Below are 20,255 nucleotides of genomic sequence, written 5' to 3' on the forward strand. Positions count from 1 at the left end.
AAGCCGTTCCCCCTTCCCCCCGTGCCTCTGCCAAGCCACAAAGGGGCCTGGAATCTCCATGACATCCATGTGCTCTGGGCCTGGGAAGGGGAGGCTGAGGAGAGCTTGGGTTCCTGCCCTTGGTGTCCATCCATCCATCCATCCATCCATCCATCCATCCATCCATCCATCCAGGCAGGGACAGGAGGTGCTCTGGGGTCAGGTGGCTGTGCTCTGACCCTCCCTACATCCATTTCCAGCAGCTACTGGGTGAAACCCCACACGGGGACACACTGGGGCTCTGATGGAAAAAAAAGTGAGTGGCCGAGGGGAGCTTGGAGGAGTCACTGACCCCGAGTGGAAACTCGGCTGAAAAATGACTTTGCTCCCACCCTTCTGCTCTGAGCATCCTTTTTTTCCCTGTCTGCCATTTATTTTCTTTCTGCAATCAGCTGCAAATGGCTTTGGCGTGCAGAGGAGTTCTGTGCATTTGAAGGTCAAAACCCCTAAAGTTTGTAAATCCGAGTCCTTTAAAAAGATCAGATGTGTGGAAATAGTTTACACATGCAGGGCCTGGTGGGAGCAGAGTGGGAATTTGGCTGGGAGATGAACTTGGTGGTGTTGGCCTCTTTGCTCCTGGTTGTCTCTCAGGCTCCACGTGCCCCTGGCTGGGGGGTCTGGGCAGGTCCCCCTTATCACAAAACCCATCCAGGGCAATGTCAGGGTGTTTTATGCTCTTGTGTCTCTGAGTCCCATCCCCAGGGATGTCAGGGAGCTGAAGGGGCCTGGTTTGGAGAAGCCATGGAGCCTCCAGACCCCTCTTTGCCTTGGAAAGCTGCAGCCAGATAAAAGCTGTCCCCATGCAAGGCAAATCCTGCATCTCTGCTCTACAGATGCTGCAGATGCTGCTGACATAACTCTCCAGGGTGACTGCATCTCCTGGCACTGTTTAAAAATCAAACCACAGCTCCCTGCCTGCTCTCCCAGGAGGGAAATCAGAGGCAGCTCTGTCGGCACAGGACGAGGACATGGCATCCACGCAGCCGGGTGCACGTGGCAGCTGTGTCAGGGGGGCTTTGATGGGCTCGTAAAAACCAGCCAGAAATCCCAGTCTGGCCCCTGCTGCTGAGCTTGCTTTTGGGATTAAAGCCCCAGCATTCCTAAACTTGGTTTAGGTGGAACAGCTGGGCCTGATGCTGGCTCCCACCCCAGCCCCTGCACGCAGCCCTGTGCTCTGTGGGCAGCACTAAAGGAGAGGTTTTATTGGTGCAAGGTTTGATTAAAATCTTGCAAACAGGTTTCAGATGACACTGAAAGCTGATACCGGGGCAGCTAAGCCAGGCTTGTTGCTTTTGTTCCTGAAATTCTGCTCAACTCTGACCTTTAAGCATCCCAGACTGGAGGCGAAGGGCTGGAGGACATTGCCAGGGTTTGCCTCCATGGGAAGGAATTTCCCTGCACCAGCAAAGTTCACAGAGTTATAGGATGTTCCAGGGTGGCAGGGATTCACTGAGTCCAAGTCCTGGCCCTGCACAGAGCTGGGTGAAGCCCACCATGCTCCTTGCACATAAACCACCAGTTTTAAAATAAATAAATAAATTCAGTACCCCCAAAGCAGCAGAAACATAATTTAGAGTAAAAACTGTCCATCCACCCCATCATTCTCAAGCCACCCAACCAAGCCTTGTCCCCAAACACGTCTGCAGAGCTTCACACACACGTGTGGTTTCCCTGGGTGAGTTTTCCCCAGCTCTGGGACACTGCTGACCCACCAAGGCTTCTGCAGGCTCAGGACTTTGAGGCTGCTTGTCCTCAGCAGAAATTCAAACAAGTGGCTGCAACCTCACTGGAAAGAAGCAGATGATGTTTTAGTCCTGAATCTGCCGAGCACAATATATTTTGCAGAAGCCTTGAAATGCACATTTGGGTTGATTTGGGTGTTTAAATAGAAAGTGTCCTCTGGCATGGTTTTTGTTTCATTTGGGAACAGATTGTTGGCTTCCCTGTGACCTCTCCCTGGGAATCACTTTTAAGTCTCCCCTGTTTTGACAGGTTGTTTGTGCAGAGCTCAGCATTCACCTTCCTAAACCGAAAACTTATCCTCCCGCTACTGAAAAATTGATTTGCTGGGTTTGTGCAAAGCCAACCCCATGGATCCTGCATGACCAAACAGCAGGATCAGGGATGGGCCCTTTTTACTGCAGAGATAAAAATACCATTTTTCACCCTGCTCTTGGTGTCTGGCCTGAGGAGCTCACCTCCACACAGGTTTTCATGGTGATTCAGTGTCAAACTTGGGGTTAGAACCGTTTTCTCAGCCTGGCTCTGACTCATCTTCCCAGGGCAGGCAGGAGCTGCTGTTGAGGCAGGCAGAGGCAGCAGATTCCTGGGTGGTCCCTGTGACCACAGAGCAGGGAGAGCAGAGCATTCAAATGTAACTTGAGGATGAAGGGAAAGGGGCACCGAGCCACTTTCTCCCAGTGTTATCTCAAGCAGCAGATGGGGAACAGAGATAGCGATGGTGGCTGCTCATTTTCCATGCCCTCTCCAGCCAAATCCAGTAAATAATGAAGTGTAATTTGCCAAATAGCCTTTGGATGTGGGATTTGCTTTCAAAGGTCCTGATCCTGCCACTGTGGAGGCAATCCTGGATTTGTGTGGTGGGCTGAGGGCAGGAATTGTGTCCTGTGTTCACCATGTTGGGAATTTCACTGTTCCTACCTGAGCCAAGAGTCTGCAAATCATTTCTGGAGAGCCTTGGGGGCTTGGCTGGAGGATTTGCAAAGGGAAGGGAGAATTTTTGTATTGGAGCTGAGAGATGGAAGGGGCAGAAGTGGGGACAGAGAAGTTGCTCTGGCTTGGCAGTGGAATTGCGTTGGGAGCATCCAGGGGATGATCTGGGGATGCCTTGCAGTATTGTCATCCCCACCCTGTGCTACAGAGCTGCATGTGGAGGTTTATCCATGGAAAACCAGGATTGTTTAGGTTGGAAAAGCCTTCCAAGATCATGGGGTCCAACCATTCCCCAGCACTGCCAGGCAATCACCAGCCCATGTCCCCAAGAGCCACATCCACAGGTTTTTTAAACATTTCCAGGGGTGATGACTCCACCACTGCCCTGGAATTCTGTTGACCCAACGCCCAGATTCCCACTTGGAAAAAAACCCAGTGTTGGGTTGTTTGGTCTTTAAATGATGCCCATGAGTTTGGCTGGGGAGGAGTTGAGTGGAGCAGGAATTCCAGACTGGGGCAGCTGGGTTGGCTCTTCCCAGTGGCTGCAGCGCTGCTTCCATCCCTGACTCCCTGTTTTATCAGGAATACACCAACACTGCCTGGAACAGGCCCTCAGCAGCATTTTGCAGGTGTAAAGGTTTATTAAATCAGGAGTTTAACAAACTTGGAGCAATGGAAAACTGTGGTGGTTGAGTTTCCACAAGACACAAAATTCTTGGATTTTCAATGTCTGCGTCCAGATATTCATGAGAACACCAAAGACTTCGCCCATGGTGTCATTTTTCCACTGAGTTTTCATGGAAAATTTCTACTAGGCTGCAGAGCAAAACCAACCTAAGGTGGAAGATTTCCATCTCTGCTGACCAAAGGCAGTTTTTAGGGTGGTGGTTGTTCAAGACTTCCCTTCTCCATCAAAGATGTTTTTCAGGAATACTGAAAGTACGGGGAAAAGAGCCAAACCTCTATTTTGCCTCAAATGGTTGCTTTTATTTGTGAGACTCTTTGGCTACAAAGCTTCATCTCCTTCCAAATAAATTAGAAAAAGGGATTTAAAAAAGGAAAGGAAGAGGTTTGGTCCTTGTCAGGATTGACTCCAGGCCTGGCTCTTGGCTTGGCCCCGCTGTCCCATGGGATGGCTGGCGTTGTCCATGACTCACTCAGTGCTATGGAGCTATGGATGTGCATGACGTAACTCTGGGCTAATGTGGGATTTTCCAGCTCTTTGTTTCCCTTCCCCCCTCAAATGGGTATTCTGCCACTCCTCCATCCTGTCTCAGCCTGCTGTCAGCTCGCTTTTTCATGGAGTCTTAGAATCAAGGAATGGTTTGGGATGGAAGGGACCTTAAAGCCCATCCCACTCCACCTCCTGCCTTGGACCCTTCCAGGGAAAGGGTAGCCACAGCTTCTCTGGGCAACCTGTGCCAGGGCCTCCCCACCCCCACAGGGAAGAATTTCCTAGGATAAAGAATTTTCTAGGATTCCTTAATTTTCTCCTTGCTTTTCTTTGCACTGGGATGACAGGGTGGTAATTCAGGGATGCTTTTCTCCCTCTTTCTTGCTCACCCTGGTGTGGGACTCTTTGCCTTCCTCAGTGCCTGGAGCTGCTGAGCCACTTGCCAGGCTCCAGACACACCTGGAATGCTGAAACCCAGCAGGCAAATGTCTGAAAAGGCCTTGATATCATCATCCAGTAACACATTCCAGAAGCATAGGGACACCATGTGCACCTGGCTAGCATTCCCTGACATCTTTCCCAGCCCCATGTCCTCATGGCTGTGTTTCTCTCCTGCTTCTTTCAGACATGGAATGTGCAGATGTGCCTTTATTAACACCCAGCAGCAAAGAAATGATGTCCCAAGCACTGAAAGCCACGTTCAGTGGCTTTGCCAAGGAGCAGCAGCGGCTGGGAATTCCCAAAGGTAAGACATGGCTTCCCATGAACGACCACAGTACCCACAGGGGTTGTCCTCCTCCCAGGCTGCCCAGAATTCCCTGTCTGCCATCTCCCCTGCTGGTTTTTGGAAGCTTCAGCTGGAAAAACGTGGACAAGTCATCTCCACTAAACAGAGAAACAGCAGGGACCCTTTACCAGAGGCTGGTGACATGGATAAACCAAGAAAATTGGAGAAATGGGTGGGAGAAAGGGGTCAGGGAAGTGATGGGATTTTTAGAAATCCCAAACAAATCCAAAGTTTGTTGCTTGGATGAAATGTTTCCACGTTAAGGCTGAGCCAGACTGGGCATGGTGCTCCTCACACCCTGCTGCCAGTGGGCTGCCAGTCTCCAGCGATGAGGCTGTGCTAGTGCAGGGCAGCTGCAGCACTGTCTGTCCTGTTTTCCTGGGAGCACTGCCTGTGGGTGCTCACTGCTGGATCCCTCTGCAGACCCCCAGCAGTGGACGGAGACGCACGTGCGGGACTGGGTGATGTGGGCAGTGAACGAGTTCAGCCTGAAGGAAGTGGATTTCCAGAAGTTCTGCATGAACGGGGCTGCCCTCTGTGCCCTGGGCAAGGAGTGCTTCCTGGAGCTGGCGCCTGACTTTGTGGGAGACATCCTTTGGGAACATCTGGAGATCCTGCAGAAAGGTCAGTCCTGGGGTGTCCTGGGTAAACAATTCATGGCAGCCTGGCTAGCCTGGTTCTGGGGCTTTCCACAGACCAGGAGGTGTTCACCTTGAGCTTTAATCCCAGGAAAAATGCCTTCCAAAGCCCAGCTTTTCAGCAGGATTCCAAATGGGCATCCCAACGGCAGCGGGCAAGGCGAATCCTGGCAGTGCCTCAAAGGGGCAGAGTGTTTGTGCTGGCTGCTTGGCAGGGATCCCCAGTGGGCAGGGATACTCTGCCTGCCTGGAAACCATGCTGGGATTTTCCAAAGCATTTTTCCTCAGCCTGTTCAGCTCCTGTTGTGAATTTTACTATTTCCTCCACTGGAACTGGGTACAGGAATACAGCCAAAATCCTACCCAAATTTCCCAGTGTCAATTGGAAGCTGCTTTGCTTTGTTCCATGTTCAAAAAAAAAAAAGGATGTTCCATGTCCCCAAAATCAGCATTTCTGGGAGGAAAAGCCATCTGTGCCATTCCCTGCATGACAACATCCAAGGGCATTAACTTTCAGTGACTGGGGGCACACATTTTGATTTAGGGTGTTGATTTTCCATGTCTGGATGCCCAGGAGCACTGGGATGGTTTCTAAGGAGCAGGTGAGGAGCTGAGTGCCTCTACCTGAGCCACAAGCAGGAGCTGCAGCACACCTGGGCTCTTTTTCCAGCTCCCTTCTCTGGAGAGCTGTTTGCTTTCCTGGAATGTCCCCTGTGCTGTCCTACTGACCCTGGTGGCAGGAAGGGGAGGGGGAGCACAGTTATTCCTTCCAGGAAACCATTGACAAATGGATGTTAATTGCCCATTACTAATTTTACTGCTACCTGTGGTTTGCAGAGGGTAAACATGGCCCTTCCCGGGCTCTGGGCAGGCCAGACTGTTTTCCTGCTCTTGGGCTCTAAATCTGGTCTGTCCCTTTTGTTTTGCATATTTTTCGTGGAGTGCTTGGATCAACACTGATCAGTTTAACCAAATAAAGCCAAGCCTTGTGGTCAGCCCAATTTCTCCTTGCAATGAGCCATTGCTTGCACCTTCCCACAGCCCTTCTTCCCTGCTGTCCCTGCCCATGGTTGGGAGTAGCTGGTCTTCAAGGTCCTTTCCAACCCAACCCTCCTAGGATTCTGTAATTCTGTGATTTTTTGGGCCCTGCCCACTGGAGAGGGTGGGATGTGCTGCAGGTACTGACTGAGGCACCAGGGCTGAGTTTGCACCTCCTTCCTGCAGATTCCCCACACATGGAGGTGGAGTTGATGCTGTACATTTATGGCAGAGGGGAATCATAATTTCAGACAGCACTGACACATGTGGGTATTCAGGCACTGCAGTATTGATGGCACAAAGGCCTGGGATAGGGAGGAGTTTTTCAAAGAGGCCTGCTGCAGCTCTTCTTCTGAAAGGCTGAAAATGAATAAAGCTGTATTTCTGTCTTCACACTGTTGCTATTGCCCTGGGAAGCCAGAAATCTCCGTTGCCTGTTTGGTTTCACTGATGACTTTGTCACTCTTGCACAAGCAGGGCCCTTGCTCCTCTGGTGGGCTCTGAACACATTTCCAGTGAGGTATTTAGTGGCTGACAAAGAGCTCCCAAGGAGTAACCAGACTCCCCCCAGGACTGCTTTCTGTTCCCTGTGAGTGCTGGGGCTCATCTGCAGCCCTGACCAGAGCTGTGCTGGTGCTGTACAGACAGAACAGAGCTGTCCCCGCCACGTCTCTGCCCATGCAGGAGGAGCTGGGCTCTCCCTCTGCGCCTGGATGTGACATGGGAAGAGATCCAGGTGTCTCCAGGCTCAGCCAGGGCTCCAGCTTGTCTCTCCATCTTCCCCACCATCATCACTGGGGGTGTTGGTGCTGGGAGTGGTTCTTAACCCCGAAATGCCTGCTGTTACCTGTGCTGCTGGCCTGGGGTCGTGCTGGGCCAGGCTGTGACCCCGCTGTCCCCTGTGAGCACTGCGTGACTCACGTACCACAGGCTGCTCAGGGTTTAAAAACAGCACATGGGTGCCTTTTCCCTGCATGGATTTGGGTATTTTCAGGCTCACTTTTCCATAATTCCTCCTAAAATAACCTCCTCAGTTACCAGCAGTCAGCAGTGCCCTGCACTTGACTCTAAGCACAGCCGAAGGTTGTCCCCTGCTCTGTGGTCACCCCCTGCCCCTTGGCAGACACTGTGGGGAGAGGAACAGAGCATTTCTCATTAGTCCTCTGTGTTTGCACAACCCTTCCTTTTGTTAGGGAATATTTTCCAGCCTGCAGTCCCCAGGGGAGAGGGCCAAATTTAGGCTCCTCACAGGCAAACGTGCGTTATCTGTGCTCAGCTTCTCCAGAGCCAGGGCAGAAACAAACCCAGCCCAGAGCTGCCCGGGGGCCTTGCTTTGGTTAAAGGAAAGAAAATCTCCCATCCCAGTACCCCTGCTCAGAATGCCATGCTGGAATGAGTCAGGTGTTCATGGAAAAAATTTTCAGGGTAGGGTGGCTTTTACATGGGAAAGCAAATTCAGCACAGCCCAGGAGGAGCAAAGTCATTGGAAAAAGCCACAGGAAGCAGGGAATCCATGCTTTGACGTGCTCCGTGCTCCCTCCCAGTGAGTTATGCCTATGGAAAGCTGAAATTTGGCATTTTGTCCATATATACATGGAGGAGTCTGCGTCAGGAGTGGGGTCGGGGACAGTGAGACAAAGCAGTTTTGAACATGGAATGTTCTGCCTGCATCAGGTGCTGCACAGGCTGGGAATTCACATGGATTTGGGGTAAGAGGAGCTGGGTTTGGGATGGGTCCCCCACTCCCTCGTACACACCTACTGCTGGTCTAAAAATAGGGCTTTTCCAGGAAAACAACTGTCCTTGTGTGGGGAGTTTTTCCAGGAGCTCACACATGGAAGTGTGCTCAGCAACCCTCAGGAGAAGGAGAGGTGACAAAGCCTGAGGCAGGCAAGGAAATTATGCAGCTGGGAGCTCAGAGCCTCCTGGAGCCCTGGCTGAGAAAGTTGTTGCTGTTCGGTTTGGGCTGGTTTTGTTTAAGTTCAGCCATACCTGCAGCAGGAATTCCCAAATAACCCCACCTACCTCAGGTTTCTGTGGGATTTCAGCTCTGAATTCATTTCTGTTGCTCAGAACGTCCCAGTTTAACCTGGGGAGGAGATTTTGGGAAGTTCAGGGCTCTGTGTGTCACAGCAAGCCTTGCACAGCTCCATGTGCCTTCGACTGGTGACATTTCCTTCCTTTCCTCTTTGCAGAAGAGGTGAAACCATACCCAGCAAACGGAGTGAGCACCACATACCCCGAGTCCCGCTACACCTCAGACTACTTCATTAGTAAGTCTCAATTAGCAGTGTCAATTATCACCATTACCATGCCTGGAAGCACCTTTGAGCAGAGGTTTGTCTGCACCACAACAGGACTGCACCTGCAAAGGGGGAAGTTGTTTTTCCAAGGGTTTAGGGTTGATTTGGAAGCCTCCTGTACTTTTTGGTGGCTGCCTTGTGTGCCAACATCTGATTTTTTTCAAGCACTATTTGTCTGAAGCTGTAACTCAGCCGACTTTGAAAGCAGCCTCAGCACACTTGAGTTTGGGAATTGTAAAAAACGGTTAAAAAAGGGAGGGAATGGGAGGAGAAGGCTTAATTCTGGATTGGCAGGGGGGAGCCTAGCAAGGAAAGGGATGAATCTCCACCTGCACTCCTGCACTTCCCATTGCCATTGCTTTGGGGATGTTCTTTAAAGGCATTGGAAATCTGGGAGATATTTCATGAACCAGCAAAAAGCCTAACTGACCTGAAGAGGAGAGATTTGGATGAGGTGTGAGGGAGAAATCCTTCACTGTGAGGGTGGGGAGGCCCTGGCACAGGGTGCCCAGAGAGGCTGTGGACTCTCCATCCCTGGAATTGTCCCAGGCCAGGTTGGTTGCTCCAGGCTTGGAGCAACCTGGGAAAGTGGAAGGCATCCCTGCCCCTGGCAGGTGTGGGATTGGATGAACTCTAAATTCCCTTCCAATCCAAAACCATCTGAGATTCTGGGATTCCATGACTCTGTGGATTGGGATTCCAGGCTCTGGCACTGGGGAGAGGTGGCTGTGCAAGGGACTCACCTTTCCCAATCAGCAATGAAACATTTTTACCCTGTTGCTCCTCTGCTGAGTACCTCCACTCCCCAGGATTTTCCAGCTTTTTCCTTCTGGCAGCTCCCTTGGGAGGAATCTGGTGCAAAGCACTTTGAGGATGGTCGGGGGTGACTTATCTTGCTAAATTGCTGCATTTTTAGACCCCATCTCTGTAGCTTCTGGACCCCTCACCCAAAGCAGTTCCTCAGGGTGGGGGTGGGCGATGCTCTGGGTCCTTGGGGCTGGTTTTGGGTGGGCTTTGACTCCTGCTGTGCCCCCAGGTTACGGCATCGAGCACGCCCAGTGCGTGCCCCCCTCCGAGTTCTCCGAGCCCAGCTTCATCACCGAGTCCTACCAGACCCTGCACCCCATCAGCTCGGAGGAGCTGCTGTCCCTCAAGTACGAGAGCGACTACCCCGCGGTGCTGCTGCGTGAGCCGCCCCAGGACTCGCTGCAGACTGACTACTTCTCCATCAAGCAGGAGGTGGTGACTCCAGACAACATGTGCATGGGCCGTGCCAGCCGAGGTAAAGCTGGGCTTAAACCTGGGCCTTGTGGGAAATGAATTTGGAGAGAGTGTTTAGGGTGTAAGGCTTACACGGTATGTGTTTGTAGGTGAACTTGGAGATAAGAAATGCTGACTTAGAAATGCTGTGGAATAGGACAGATATTGTTGAGAGAGAAATGGAGTTAGGGAAAAAAGTTTTAAAGGATAGCTTTGTAAATAAGACTAGATACTTTGGAGAAATAAAAGCATGAAAGTTCTAGAAAAGGGTATTGTCCGACAGGGGCTGGCTTGGATTCCTGCTCTTCTCCCCTTCCCTCCTGAGGGAATGGCTCTGGGAGCACTGAGGGAGCTGTGCAGTGATGACACAGCCCTCTCCCAACACATGCTGGCTTCCTTGGGGGCTTTGAGCCCTCCCTGCCCTTCGCTCTAGAGAAAACTTGAGGAAGGTCTCCTCTCCTCTCCTCTCCTCTCCTCTCCTCTCCTCTCCTCTCCTCTCCTCTCCTCTCCTCTCCTCTCCTCTCCTCTCCTCTCCTCTCCTCTCCTCTCCTCTCCTCTCCTCTCCTCTCCTCTCCTCTCCTCTCCTCTCCTCTCCTCTCCTCTCCTCTCCTCTCCTCTCCTCTCCTCTCCTCTCCTCTCCTCTCCTCTCCTCTCCTCTCCTCTCCTCTCCTCTCCTCTCCTCTCCTTCCTCCCTGTTTTTGCATCCTCTACAGAAATGCCATGTTTCTGGTGCTGTGAAATTCAACTGAGCTTTTATGTTATCAGGGAGGACAAACTGTTGGGTGCTTGTAGAAATCCCATTTTTAGGATCCCAGGCAAATCCCCCCAGATTCTCCACTAGTTCTCATCAGGAATTGCTGTTGAAGGCTCTGAAGAGTTTTGCAGTCTGTGATCCGAAGTCTTTGTCCATTATGTCCAGGGATTTGATGGCTGCTTGTTTGAAATATTCTGCTGTAGCCAATTCCTGAGCTTGGATACATGGTGCAGATGTCAGGGGCTGGGGCAGCAGCAGAGCTAAGGACCCCCCCAAATGCTCCTCTCCAAGAGTGATAGGTACACGATTCATATTTGAGATGGGATTTAAACACCTGAACACTTGGGAGGATCTGAGCCCAAATACCTTCCCAATTAATGCTGTGAGACTGGGAACACGTGGGGCCCACATGTCTGATTGCTTTGTGATCACATCAGTGATGGCAGGCTGGGCATGTGGCTCTGTCTCCGTTCAAAGCAAAAAGTTGAATCCATCGAGCTCAAAGTCCTTCACAAGTGGGATCATTATCTCCAGATTCCAGGTAGGGAACCTGAGGCACAGGGCAGAGATGTGACCCTGCCATCCCCTAAAATGGAAGCCAGGCATCCTCAGCCCCAGAATTCGTTACGGTGACGTGGTGCTGGGAGCCAGGTTTGATGTGCAGCAGTTAAACCCATTTATCCAGAGAGCTGAGGTTGAGCTGCCTTCCCAGGAAAGGCAGAGCTGCTTTCCAGGGCTGCATGGCACATGCAGCTCATTTGAACTTTCTCACTCTTTTTCCAAGCTGGGAAAGCCAATTAGAGGGAAGTTGTTTTTTGTGCTGTTGCCTCCTTCTGCGAGAGGTGACCTGAGCCAGAAGGGCAACAGCATTTTAATTTAGGGTAAACTTCTCTTTTTGGGGTTGTTTTTCTGCCTAAATTTCAGTAATGTCTTTCCCTTTTCTTGACCTTTTCTTTAACACAGGTGATTTCATCATTCTCACAGTGCAATGGTTCAGGAAGGCTTTTGCAACTGTACCTCGAGCCTGTTCTCAGGGGCAAACCTAAAAATGGTTTCAGGGGAGGGTACAGAGAGCCCTGGCTGCTGCTGTTAGCAAAGACTTGAATGCTGATTGCAAGAGGCTGTGCTCACACCAGTGCTGCATTTCAGCCATGGAAGGGCCTCTGGGGGACACAAATCCTCCCAGGGCCGGGGGAAAGCCTTAATACAAAGCAGAGCCCTGTTAATTTATATTTATGTCCCTCTTTACCTTTCACTGTCTTACAAGGTTAGTCTGACACAAAGTCAAGCCCTTCAGCATCACCTCAGGGTGAAGGTTTTGCAGACAGTCGCCTTCTGTGGGGCCTTTAGGAGGAAATTTTGGGGTCCCATAGGAGTTGTTTCTCTCTGCCCTGTCAGCAAGGGCGGCTGGTTCAGCAGTAGAGATGCCAAACTCATTTAAGCTTCTCCTGAGTAAGTGCAGGGCGTGATTGTTCCAGCTAGGTGGAATTTAGGTGAATTTTCAATGGATTGACACAAATCACATCTCTGTCAGATTTTAATTCCTTTTCTAAACGAGCCTGTGCTTCAGGACTGCTCAGGGAATTTGTTATACCAATTAATGTACACACACAGAGCAGTGTTGTGTTCTCCTTAGGAGGATTCACGGAAGGATTGGAGCGTAAAAATCCTTAAAAACCAAGAAGAAAATAGAAAAGAGTTTGGACCAGGGCTGTCCCAGCAGAATGAAGCCAATGAATCCCAGCTCCCAGTGATTCCAGGCCAGCAATCAGAGCAGGCCCTGCAGTAGTTGAGTCTTTTCACAGCAAGTGCTCTTCAAACTACAACACAACAAATATTTGGGGGCGTGTGCCAGCGCCCTTCCACGTTCCCTGTCCCCCGGGATTTGCTCTCTGGGCCCAGGCTGTGGGTAGCTCTGCCAATGGAAATTTCTCCAGGAGCTCTTGCACAATCCCAGCAGCTGTTTTTAGCTGGGTTTGGGAAATTAGTGAACTTGAATGATCCTGTTACGCTTGTAGCTTGTCAGGAAAGATGTTGAGCAATCAGTAGAGTAGGGAGATCAGAGGCTGCAATTTCAGTTTGTTCTTTGGGGCCTTTTTTAGCTCTGTTTCAGTACAGGGCTGGCTCTGGGGATGTAAATCAGCACTGCTGAGGATCTGGCCTCTCATGTTCTGGCTTCAACTAAAAATACCCCAGAGAGTGACTTTGACACAAACCAGCTGTGCTCACCTTACCAGAGCTGGAAAAAGCTGTTGGAGCTCTCAGCCATTGGCTCTCCTCCTCCATCAAACCTGCTGCTGGCTGGGGATTTGGGGCTGGCTGGAACAGATGGCAGCAAAAGACTGCTGTGTAGTTTGGGAAGAAACATCCACATTCAAGGAGCTGGGTGTGCCTGAGCAGTGTTTGAATAGGCCTGGCAGATGTAGTGGGGGATTTATTGGAGACCTCCAATATCCTTCAGCAGCAAGAGAATCACAGAAATCAAAGAATCATAGAAAAGTTTGACTTGGGAGGGACCTTAAAGTTGGTTCTACCCCTGCCATGGGCAGGGACACTTTCCACAGTCCCAGGCTGCTCCGAGCCCCAGTGTCCAACCTGGCCTTGGACACTCCCAGGGATCCAGGGGCAGCCACAGCTTCTCTGGGCCAGGGCCTCACCACCCTATGAATAAAGAGGTCCTGGAGTGCCCATGTTTAGGCTCCTGAGCTCAGCCTTGAGTATCTAAAGGGAATTATGTCTCTGAAATTGGAATTGAGGGACCATTTCCAGTCAGCCCCAGGCACCAGTCTTGGGTAGAGAGGCCAGATTTGGGATTTTCCCCTGTCTATCTCTGCCTTCCTCTTTTGCCTGAAGTTTTCCAGGGCTCTGCCCTGCTCTGAATGGCAAAGGTAAAAATATTGCAGCTCTGGGCTGTGCTTACTTTGGAGAAGGGATGTAAAGGAACAGCATCAGTTGCTCTGTGCCTGTACAGTGCCGAGGTGAGGCAGCCTGTGCTGGCCAGGTAAAGCACTCTGTGCTGGCCAGCTGAAGCAGCCTGTGCTGGCCAGGTGAGGCACGCTGGGCTGGCCAATTGAGGCAGCCTGTGCTGGCCAGGTGAAGCAGTTTGTGCTGGCCAGGTGAAGCAACCTGTGCTGGCCAGGTGAGGCACGCTGGGCTGGCCAGGTAAAGCACTCTGTGCTGGCCAGGTGAGGCACCCTGTGCTGGCCAGGTGAAGCAGCCTGTGCTGGCCAGGTGAAGCAGCCTTTGCTGGCCAGGTGAAGCAGCCTGTGCTGGCCAGGTGAGGCACTCTGTGCTGGCCAGGTGAAGCAGCCTGTGCTGGCCAGGTAAAGCACTCTGTGCTGGCTAGGTGAAGCAGCCTTTGCTGGCCAGGTGAGGCAGCCTGTGCTGGCCAGGTGAGGTACACTGGGCTGGCCAGGTGAGGCACCCTGTGCTGGCCAGATGAGGCACCCTGTGCTGGCCAGGTGAAGCAGCCTGTGCTGGCCAGGTGAAGCAGTTTGTGCTGGCCAGGTGAGCCACGCTGTGCTGGCCAGGTGAAGCAGCCTGTGCTGGCCAGGTGAGGCACTCTGTGCTGGCCAGGTGAAGCAGCCTGTACTGGCCAGGTGAAGCATTCTGTGCTGGCCAGGTGAAGCACCCTGTGCTGGCCAGGTGAAGCAGCCTGTGCTGGCCAGGTGAAACACCCTGTGCTGCCAGGCCCGTCTCACCTGCTGTGCCTCCCCCAGGTAAGCTGGGAGGCCAGGACTCCTTCGAGAGCATAGAGAGCTATGACAGCTGTGACCGCCTGACGCAGTCCTGGAGCAGCCAGTCCTCCTTCCAGAGCCTGCAGCGCGTCCCCTCCTACGACAGCTTCGACTCTGAGGACTACCCTGCCACCCTGCCCAGCCACAAGCCCAAGGGCACCTTCAAGGACTATGTGCGGGACCGGGCCGACATGAACAAGGACAAGCCTGTCATTCCTGCTGCTGCCCTGGCTGGCTACACAGGTAGGGCACCACCCTGGGAACCCCTCTGTGCCCCCCAGCACCTCGGGGAGCACCTCCCCGTCCCCAGGGCCAGAGTCTTGGGGCACTCTGGGCTGCCCCGGCTCACTGTGGCTGGTGCAGGGGTGTGAGGGAGGGTTTTGGGGTGTCTGGGGTCAGCCCAGGGCTGCATGTCCTTCGAGCATGGGCATCCCACACATCCCACAGCTCATGGGGGATGTGGCACCTGGCTGGGCATGGGGCATGCAGTGCCTTGTTCTCCATTTGCCCCTGGCTGGCTGTGGAGGAGCTGGTTTGGTTCCTGAACAGGAGTGCTGCAGAGCCTCCAGCCCCCGTGCTGGTGACCGGTGGGCTCTTGCTTGTGGTTTCCCCCTGGGGCAGGAGCAGCCTCATCTCCAGCACTGCTGTGTGTGTGGGGATGGATCCTGTCCCTCTGGCACAGAGGAGGCCCCGCTGTACCAGTGGTGAGGCAGGGATGGGGCTCTGCCAGAGCCATCCCAAACATTTTCCATTCCCTGAGCTGGGAGAGATGAGAAGGTGATAGGCCACAGAAACTCTGGCTCTTTATGACAGCCCTTCAGCAATCTGGCATCTCCAAGGAGAGAAACTTGGTGGGATGGGAGTTCCAGCTAAAGCTGAGCTAATCCTTTCCAGCCCTTCTGTGCCATGGCTTTTCCCTGTGCTCTGAGGAAAACTCTGGGGCTGCCTCCTGCCAGTTCCCCTGGCTCTGCACCTTCAGATCTTTCCTGCCCCAGCTGGGAGCAGCTGGTGGAAAGAGTTTGTGCCGATAAAGATCATCACCAGGTTCAGAGCAGATCCTGAGGCGCGGCTGTCCCCGAGCGTCCTCCCACGCACGGCTCCTCTGGGGCTGACTCGAGCCTTTGTGAGGGTGGGGAGAGGTGCAGCAGGGAGGAAAGGTGGGCAGATAATTTTAGGAGTATAAAAAAGGAAGTGGTTTGTTGCTATAGCTTTAGTTAGAAAGAGAGCTCAGCCCTGCCTGCTGAATGAGACTCTACCAGTCCATGCAAAATATGAGAGTGCTCTGCATTCCTGAATGGACTGGGGCTCGGGGGTGTGCTGGGGAGGGAGAGGAGGGACTGGGACCTGGGGCTCATTCTCTGCTGTGCCATGGAAATTGATGTTCCTGACAAATGACGCCACTGAGCACAAGTTGCTCTTTTTGTTCCTATTTTTATTCCTATTTTCTCCTGACAATGCCTTTCCCTGTGGCACCTGGAAGTGCTTTGGGTATGCAGGAGCCCAGGATGCATTTGAACAGCTGGGGAAACTGAGGCACTGAGGCACCAAGGTGCTGGCAAAACTAAGAGCATTCTTTTCCAAGCTGGATATTTCCCTCCACATTTGCTGTTGCTCATGGAAAAGAGTGCAGAAGAACCACCCCTGGAGAGAGGCAAGGAGCTGAAGTCAATGGCTGGGCCCTGTGTTTTTTCCAAGGAATATTAGCACCCCAAAGGCTGTCCTTGGAGCAGTGCCTTCGGGAAGGGGAGACTCGGGTTCATGCAATGCCAGAGCACAATTCCAAACGCTTTGCTCTGTGTAACATTTTCCCTCCTCTCATTTCCAGCCCCTCTTGGAGCTGGGAGGAGAATCCCTCGGCTCAGGCATTTTGGTGGGATCAATAAGTGGGAATGCCTGATTTTTTTTTTATTTTATTTTTGAATTGATAGCCTTCACTTGATACGCTTTAAATGTGGAGAGGAAAATCTGGAATCACTGGGAATTCTCGAGCTGGAGCTCTGTTTGGTTTGCCTGCTCTGAAGGCTGCTGAGCAATATTTAGTGCTCAAGCCAGCAGAGACAGCTTTTGCCATTGGGAAAGGTCCCTGGACAGGTGACCCTGGCAGGCAGTGACTCCAGAGATGTCCTCTGAGCCATTTTAAAGCCCCCAGACCTTCAGCTCTGGGTTTTCCAAGCAAAGGGAGCCGGAGCTGGGTTGCTGTGAGGTCAGGGCCTGGGGAGAGTGAGTAGAACATACTGGGTTTCAAACTGGAGGAGAACTGGGCACCCCCACTCTCTGGGTCTGTGTCAGCGAGGAAAACCCCGCTCAGGCTGCCCGCTGAGAAGTGCTGGAGGTCTGGCCTGGGCCAGCCGAGCTCAGAGTGGGGACTCAGGCAGAGCTCAGCCTCTTTGTGCATTGCCGTGCTTTACTCTTACTTTACTCTGGGGAGGAAGTGCTGTCTGGCAGCCAGAGCAGAGGAACTCAGAGTCTGGGCTCTGCCTGTGGCTCTGCCGAGGAGGTGGAGCCTCCCAAGGAGCAGAGCAGGGCTCTGCCAGCCCAGGAGCCCGGAACACCGAGACCTTGGCTTTCCATTTCCCACTTGAGGACACGCCAGCACCCAGCCCCCTCCTCGTGGTGGCCCTGCTGGACCTGGCAGGGTGAAGAGGGACATCGCATCCCTCATCCCCAGAGCTTTCTGTCCTGACTGTAAGGACCCGACAGTCTTGTTCAGGTTCTGTTAGCAGGCCCCGTTTCTGTGGTGCCCAGGGAGGTGGCCCCAGCACATCTCTGATGGTATCTGCCCCAGAGGCGCCTTTTGGGGTGAGAAGGTACATTTTGGCGGAAGCTCTGTTTGCGTTTGATGTGTTCTTCACCCAGCTCTGAGCAGCCTTTCAGAGCTGCCTTATCTGCCCCCACATCTTGACCTATTTTATCAAGTTGCCATGGTTGCTCACAGAGAAGTTGATGCAATTTTCTTATCTTTTTTTTTTTTTTTGAAGGAGAAATGTAATTGCTCAGGAGTTAGTGAACTTCAGTTTCCATCTCTGCAGAGAGGGCCAGCCCTGGACACCTGGGTTTGGAGCTGGCTCAAAGCTTGGACAGCTTGAATTTTACCTGAGGGAATGGCTGGAGCTGGGCCAGGGCAGGTCAGGCTGGAGAGCAGGGAAAGGTTCTTCCCCAAAGGGTGCTGGCACTGCCCAGGCTGCCCAGGGAATGGGCACGAACCCGAGGCTGCCAGAGCTCCAGGAGCGTTTGGACAGCGCTCCCGGGGATGCCCAGGATGGGGTTGTTGGGGGTCTGTGCAGGGACAGGGGTTGGACTGGATGATCCTGTGGGTCCCTCCAGCTCAGGAGATTCTCTGATTCTGGGATTCTACATTAAGCTAGATTTTATTTTCTTTGCCGTGACACAGTGCATCCATGAAATCCAGGCAAGGGATGGCTCAGGATGTGTGTTCACTGCTAAACCTCACGCTGGCTCAGCTGAGCTCAGTCTAAGCTCCGTGCTTCAGCAGCAGAGCCATGTTTGGTGTGAGTGGGCAGACATCCCTCTAGTGCCTGAGCCCAGCTGGGCCAAAGCCAGCTCAGCTCTGCCTCCCCATCCCCTGGGGCTGTGCCCTAGCTGGATCCTGCAGCCTCTGGTGACTCCCATGGCCACCAGCATCCTGCAGGAGCCCTGGCACCAGGGGGGTAAACCTCAGCTGGATCTTTGTGCCCTGTGTTGGTGTTTGCAGCCCGTGCTGCTACTCCCCTGGTGCTGCAGGGCCACAGGAGGCTCAGACCTTGCTGGTTTGCTGTGGCCGTTCAGCACTGAGCTGGTTTTGGGTTCCCTCGAGCAGCTGTGTGGTTTGGCAGCCAAGTTATGGGGTTTGTTTGCTCTGTGGTGGGCAGGACTGACAGCCCGGGGCTTTCCATCCACGGTGGTGGTGCTGCCATGGCCCAGAACTGCTGCTCCACATCACTGAGCACACTGCAGGGCCATCCCTCGTGTTCCAGAGGGGAGGGGAGAGGGATGGGAGAGCTGAGGTGATCACAGCAAGCCCTGATCCCACAGATGCAAGGCTGGGGTTGTATGGCTGCTGCTGCCTGTCCTCTGCTCTGGGCCTGGTTAGGGAGGTGCTGATCCTTTAAAGCCAGTCCCAGCACTTAAAGAGTTAATGCCCCTTCCAGCTGATGTCACCCATGCCCTGAGTGTCCCTGAGCATCCCCATTATCCTGCTGGGCAGTAGGAATTCAGGAGGCAGTGCAGGAACAGCCTCCTTCACAGATGTTATCCCACCCTGAGTGCTCTCTGCTGAGCTGGACCTGCCCAGGCCAGACCTCGCTGAGCCTCGCTGTCAGCACCCACAGGGCTGTGCCATGGGGCCCAAATGTGCCTCAGCCCCGTGCAGAGTGCGAGCTGGCTGTGCTGCAGAGCCTGGAGCCTCCCCAGGCTGTGTTTGTGAGCGATGCTTATCTGTGACCCAGCAGTGAAAGCACAGCTGCTGTTTTGCAAGAAAGTCGAGGGGTGCCAAGGAAAGTGGGTCTCTTTCAGGACAGCTCAGGTGCTGCTGCCCCTCCCCCTGCTGCTGTGCTGCTGCTCTGGAGCCTCCACAGGCGAGATCCCCCCTGTGCTGTGGCCATCAGCACCCAAAGATCTGCCAGCAGCTGCCTTCCTGTCCCTTTTCCTGCCACGCTCCAGTGCTCTGGCTGTCCTTGCCTTCCCTTCCCCAGCCTGCGCTGCAGCATTCCTGGATTCCAGCACCTTCCCTGCCCGCACTGCTGGAGCAGTGTCCATGTGGGCAGCTGCAGCCACGGCACAGGAGTCACAGGAGTTTGGGAATGCAGGCACCCCCTTCCTGTGCACAGCAGCACAACAGCTCCTCTGGGCCTCCCGGGATGCAGGGGATGGTGTCACCCTGCCCCTCCTGGCTCATGTCCTTCACCCGCCCTTGCAGGTGACTTCAGGGTGGTCACCCAGCAGCTCCTGCCCCGTCTTGCCTCAGGCAGGGCCCAGGGGGCTCAGTGCCCTTCTGGCCTCCCCAGGGTGGGACTCAGGGTGGGCCCAGGGCCGGTTCAGTGGCTCCTGCCCCACCTGCCAGACGTGCAAACGAGAGCAAAGGCAGCCCCACGCGCCGCTGCCCAACCGTGGCAGAGCTCAGCTCTCCCCAGGGCTCCTCCAGCCCGGGGAGCGATGGGGGGCAGCAGCTCAGGCTGGGTCTCCTCCAGACACCCAGCTGGTGCCGCTCAGCAGCTCGTGGCCTGCAGGACCACCGTCAGGGGGATGTGGAGCTCACAAAACCCCTGGAGCTCTGCCAGGTGCCTCTGAAGTCAGCCTCTGAGTTCAGGGACAAGGCTCTCAGGCACAGGGAGTCCCATGCAGGGCCAGGAGTTGGAGTCCATGATCTGTGTGGGTCTCTTCCCGCTCATGAGATTCTGTGAGATCAGTCCTCCCAACACTCCCTTCCTGAGAGCAGAGGAGCTGCAGCAGGAAGCAGCTCTGGCCTGGCCTGGCCCCCTGGCTGCTCTGCTGCCTGCAGTCATGGCCATGTTTCTCCCTAAGGAAGGAGAAAGGAGCCTCCTGGGTCCTTCCCTACTTTTTCACACCTGCTCTTTGGAGATGTTCCATCCAAGCTCCACCACTTGGCAGTGTCTGATGCCTGCACCAGCCTGGGCAGGAGCTGGGCAGGAGTTGTGGGAAGTGGTCTGACGAGGGAGTGATGGGGACCAGCACTCCCAACACTCTGGAGGATCTGGGGACCGTGGTGCCATCCAAGGGGGAGGGCAGGGTGGGCAGGTGAGTGGGGCAGGGGCTGTTTTGGAGCCGTTGCCAGGGCCGATTGTTTTGTGGGGTTGGAACCACAAACCGCAGAGCGCCAGGCAAAGGTGCCTCGC

The 20,255-nt window shown here is 53.7% G+C and overlaps 1 protein-coding gene across 2 annotated transcripts in view; it reads left to right on the forward strand.

The window, feature by feature from the left end:
• ETS1 (ETS proto-oncogene 1, transcription factor) overlaps positions 1–20,255 on the forward strand; it is a 78,132-nt gene that overhangs the window by 48,970 nt on the left and 8,907 nt on the right. For both annotated transcript variants that reach the window (XM_068172263.1, XM_068172262.1), the window contains 5 exons: positions 4,512–4,631; positions 5,097–5,297; positions 8,545–8,622; positions 9,689–9,934; positions 14,386–14,646. In XM_068172263.1, the coding sequence (XP_068028364.1) occupies positions 4,512–4,631; positions 5,097–5,297; positions 8,545–8,622; positions 9,689–9,934; positions 14,386–14,646 (906 nt within the window). The remainder of the gene's footprint in view (positions 1–4,511; positions 4,632–5,096; positions 5,298–8,544; positions 8,623–9,688; positions 9,935–14,385; positions 14,647–20,255) is intronic.

This window comes from Anomalospiza imberbis, chromosome 24 (genome assembly GCF_031753505.1).
Source record: "Anomalospiza imberbis isolate Cuckoo-Finch-1a 21T00152 chromosome 24, ASM3175350v1, whole genome shotgun sequence".
Lineage (NCBI taxonomy): Eukaryota > Metazoa > Chordata > Aves > Passeriformes > Viduidae > Anomalospiza > Anomalospiza imberbis.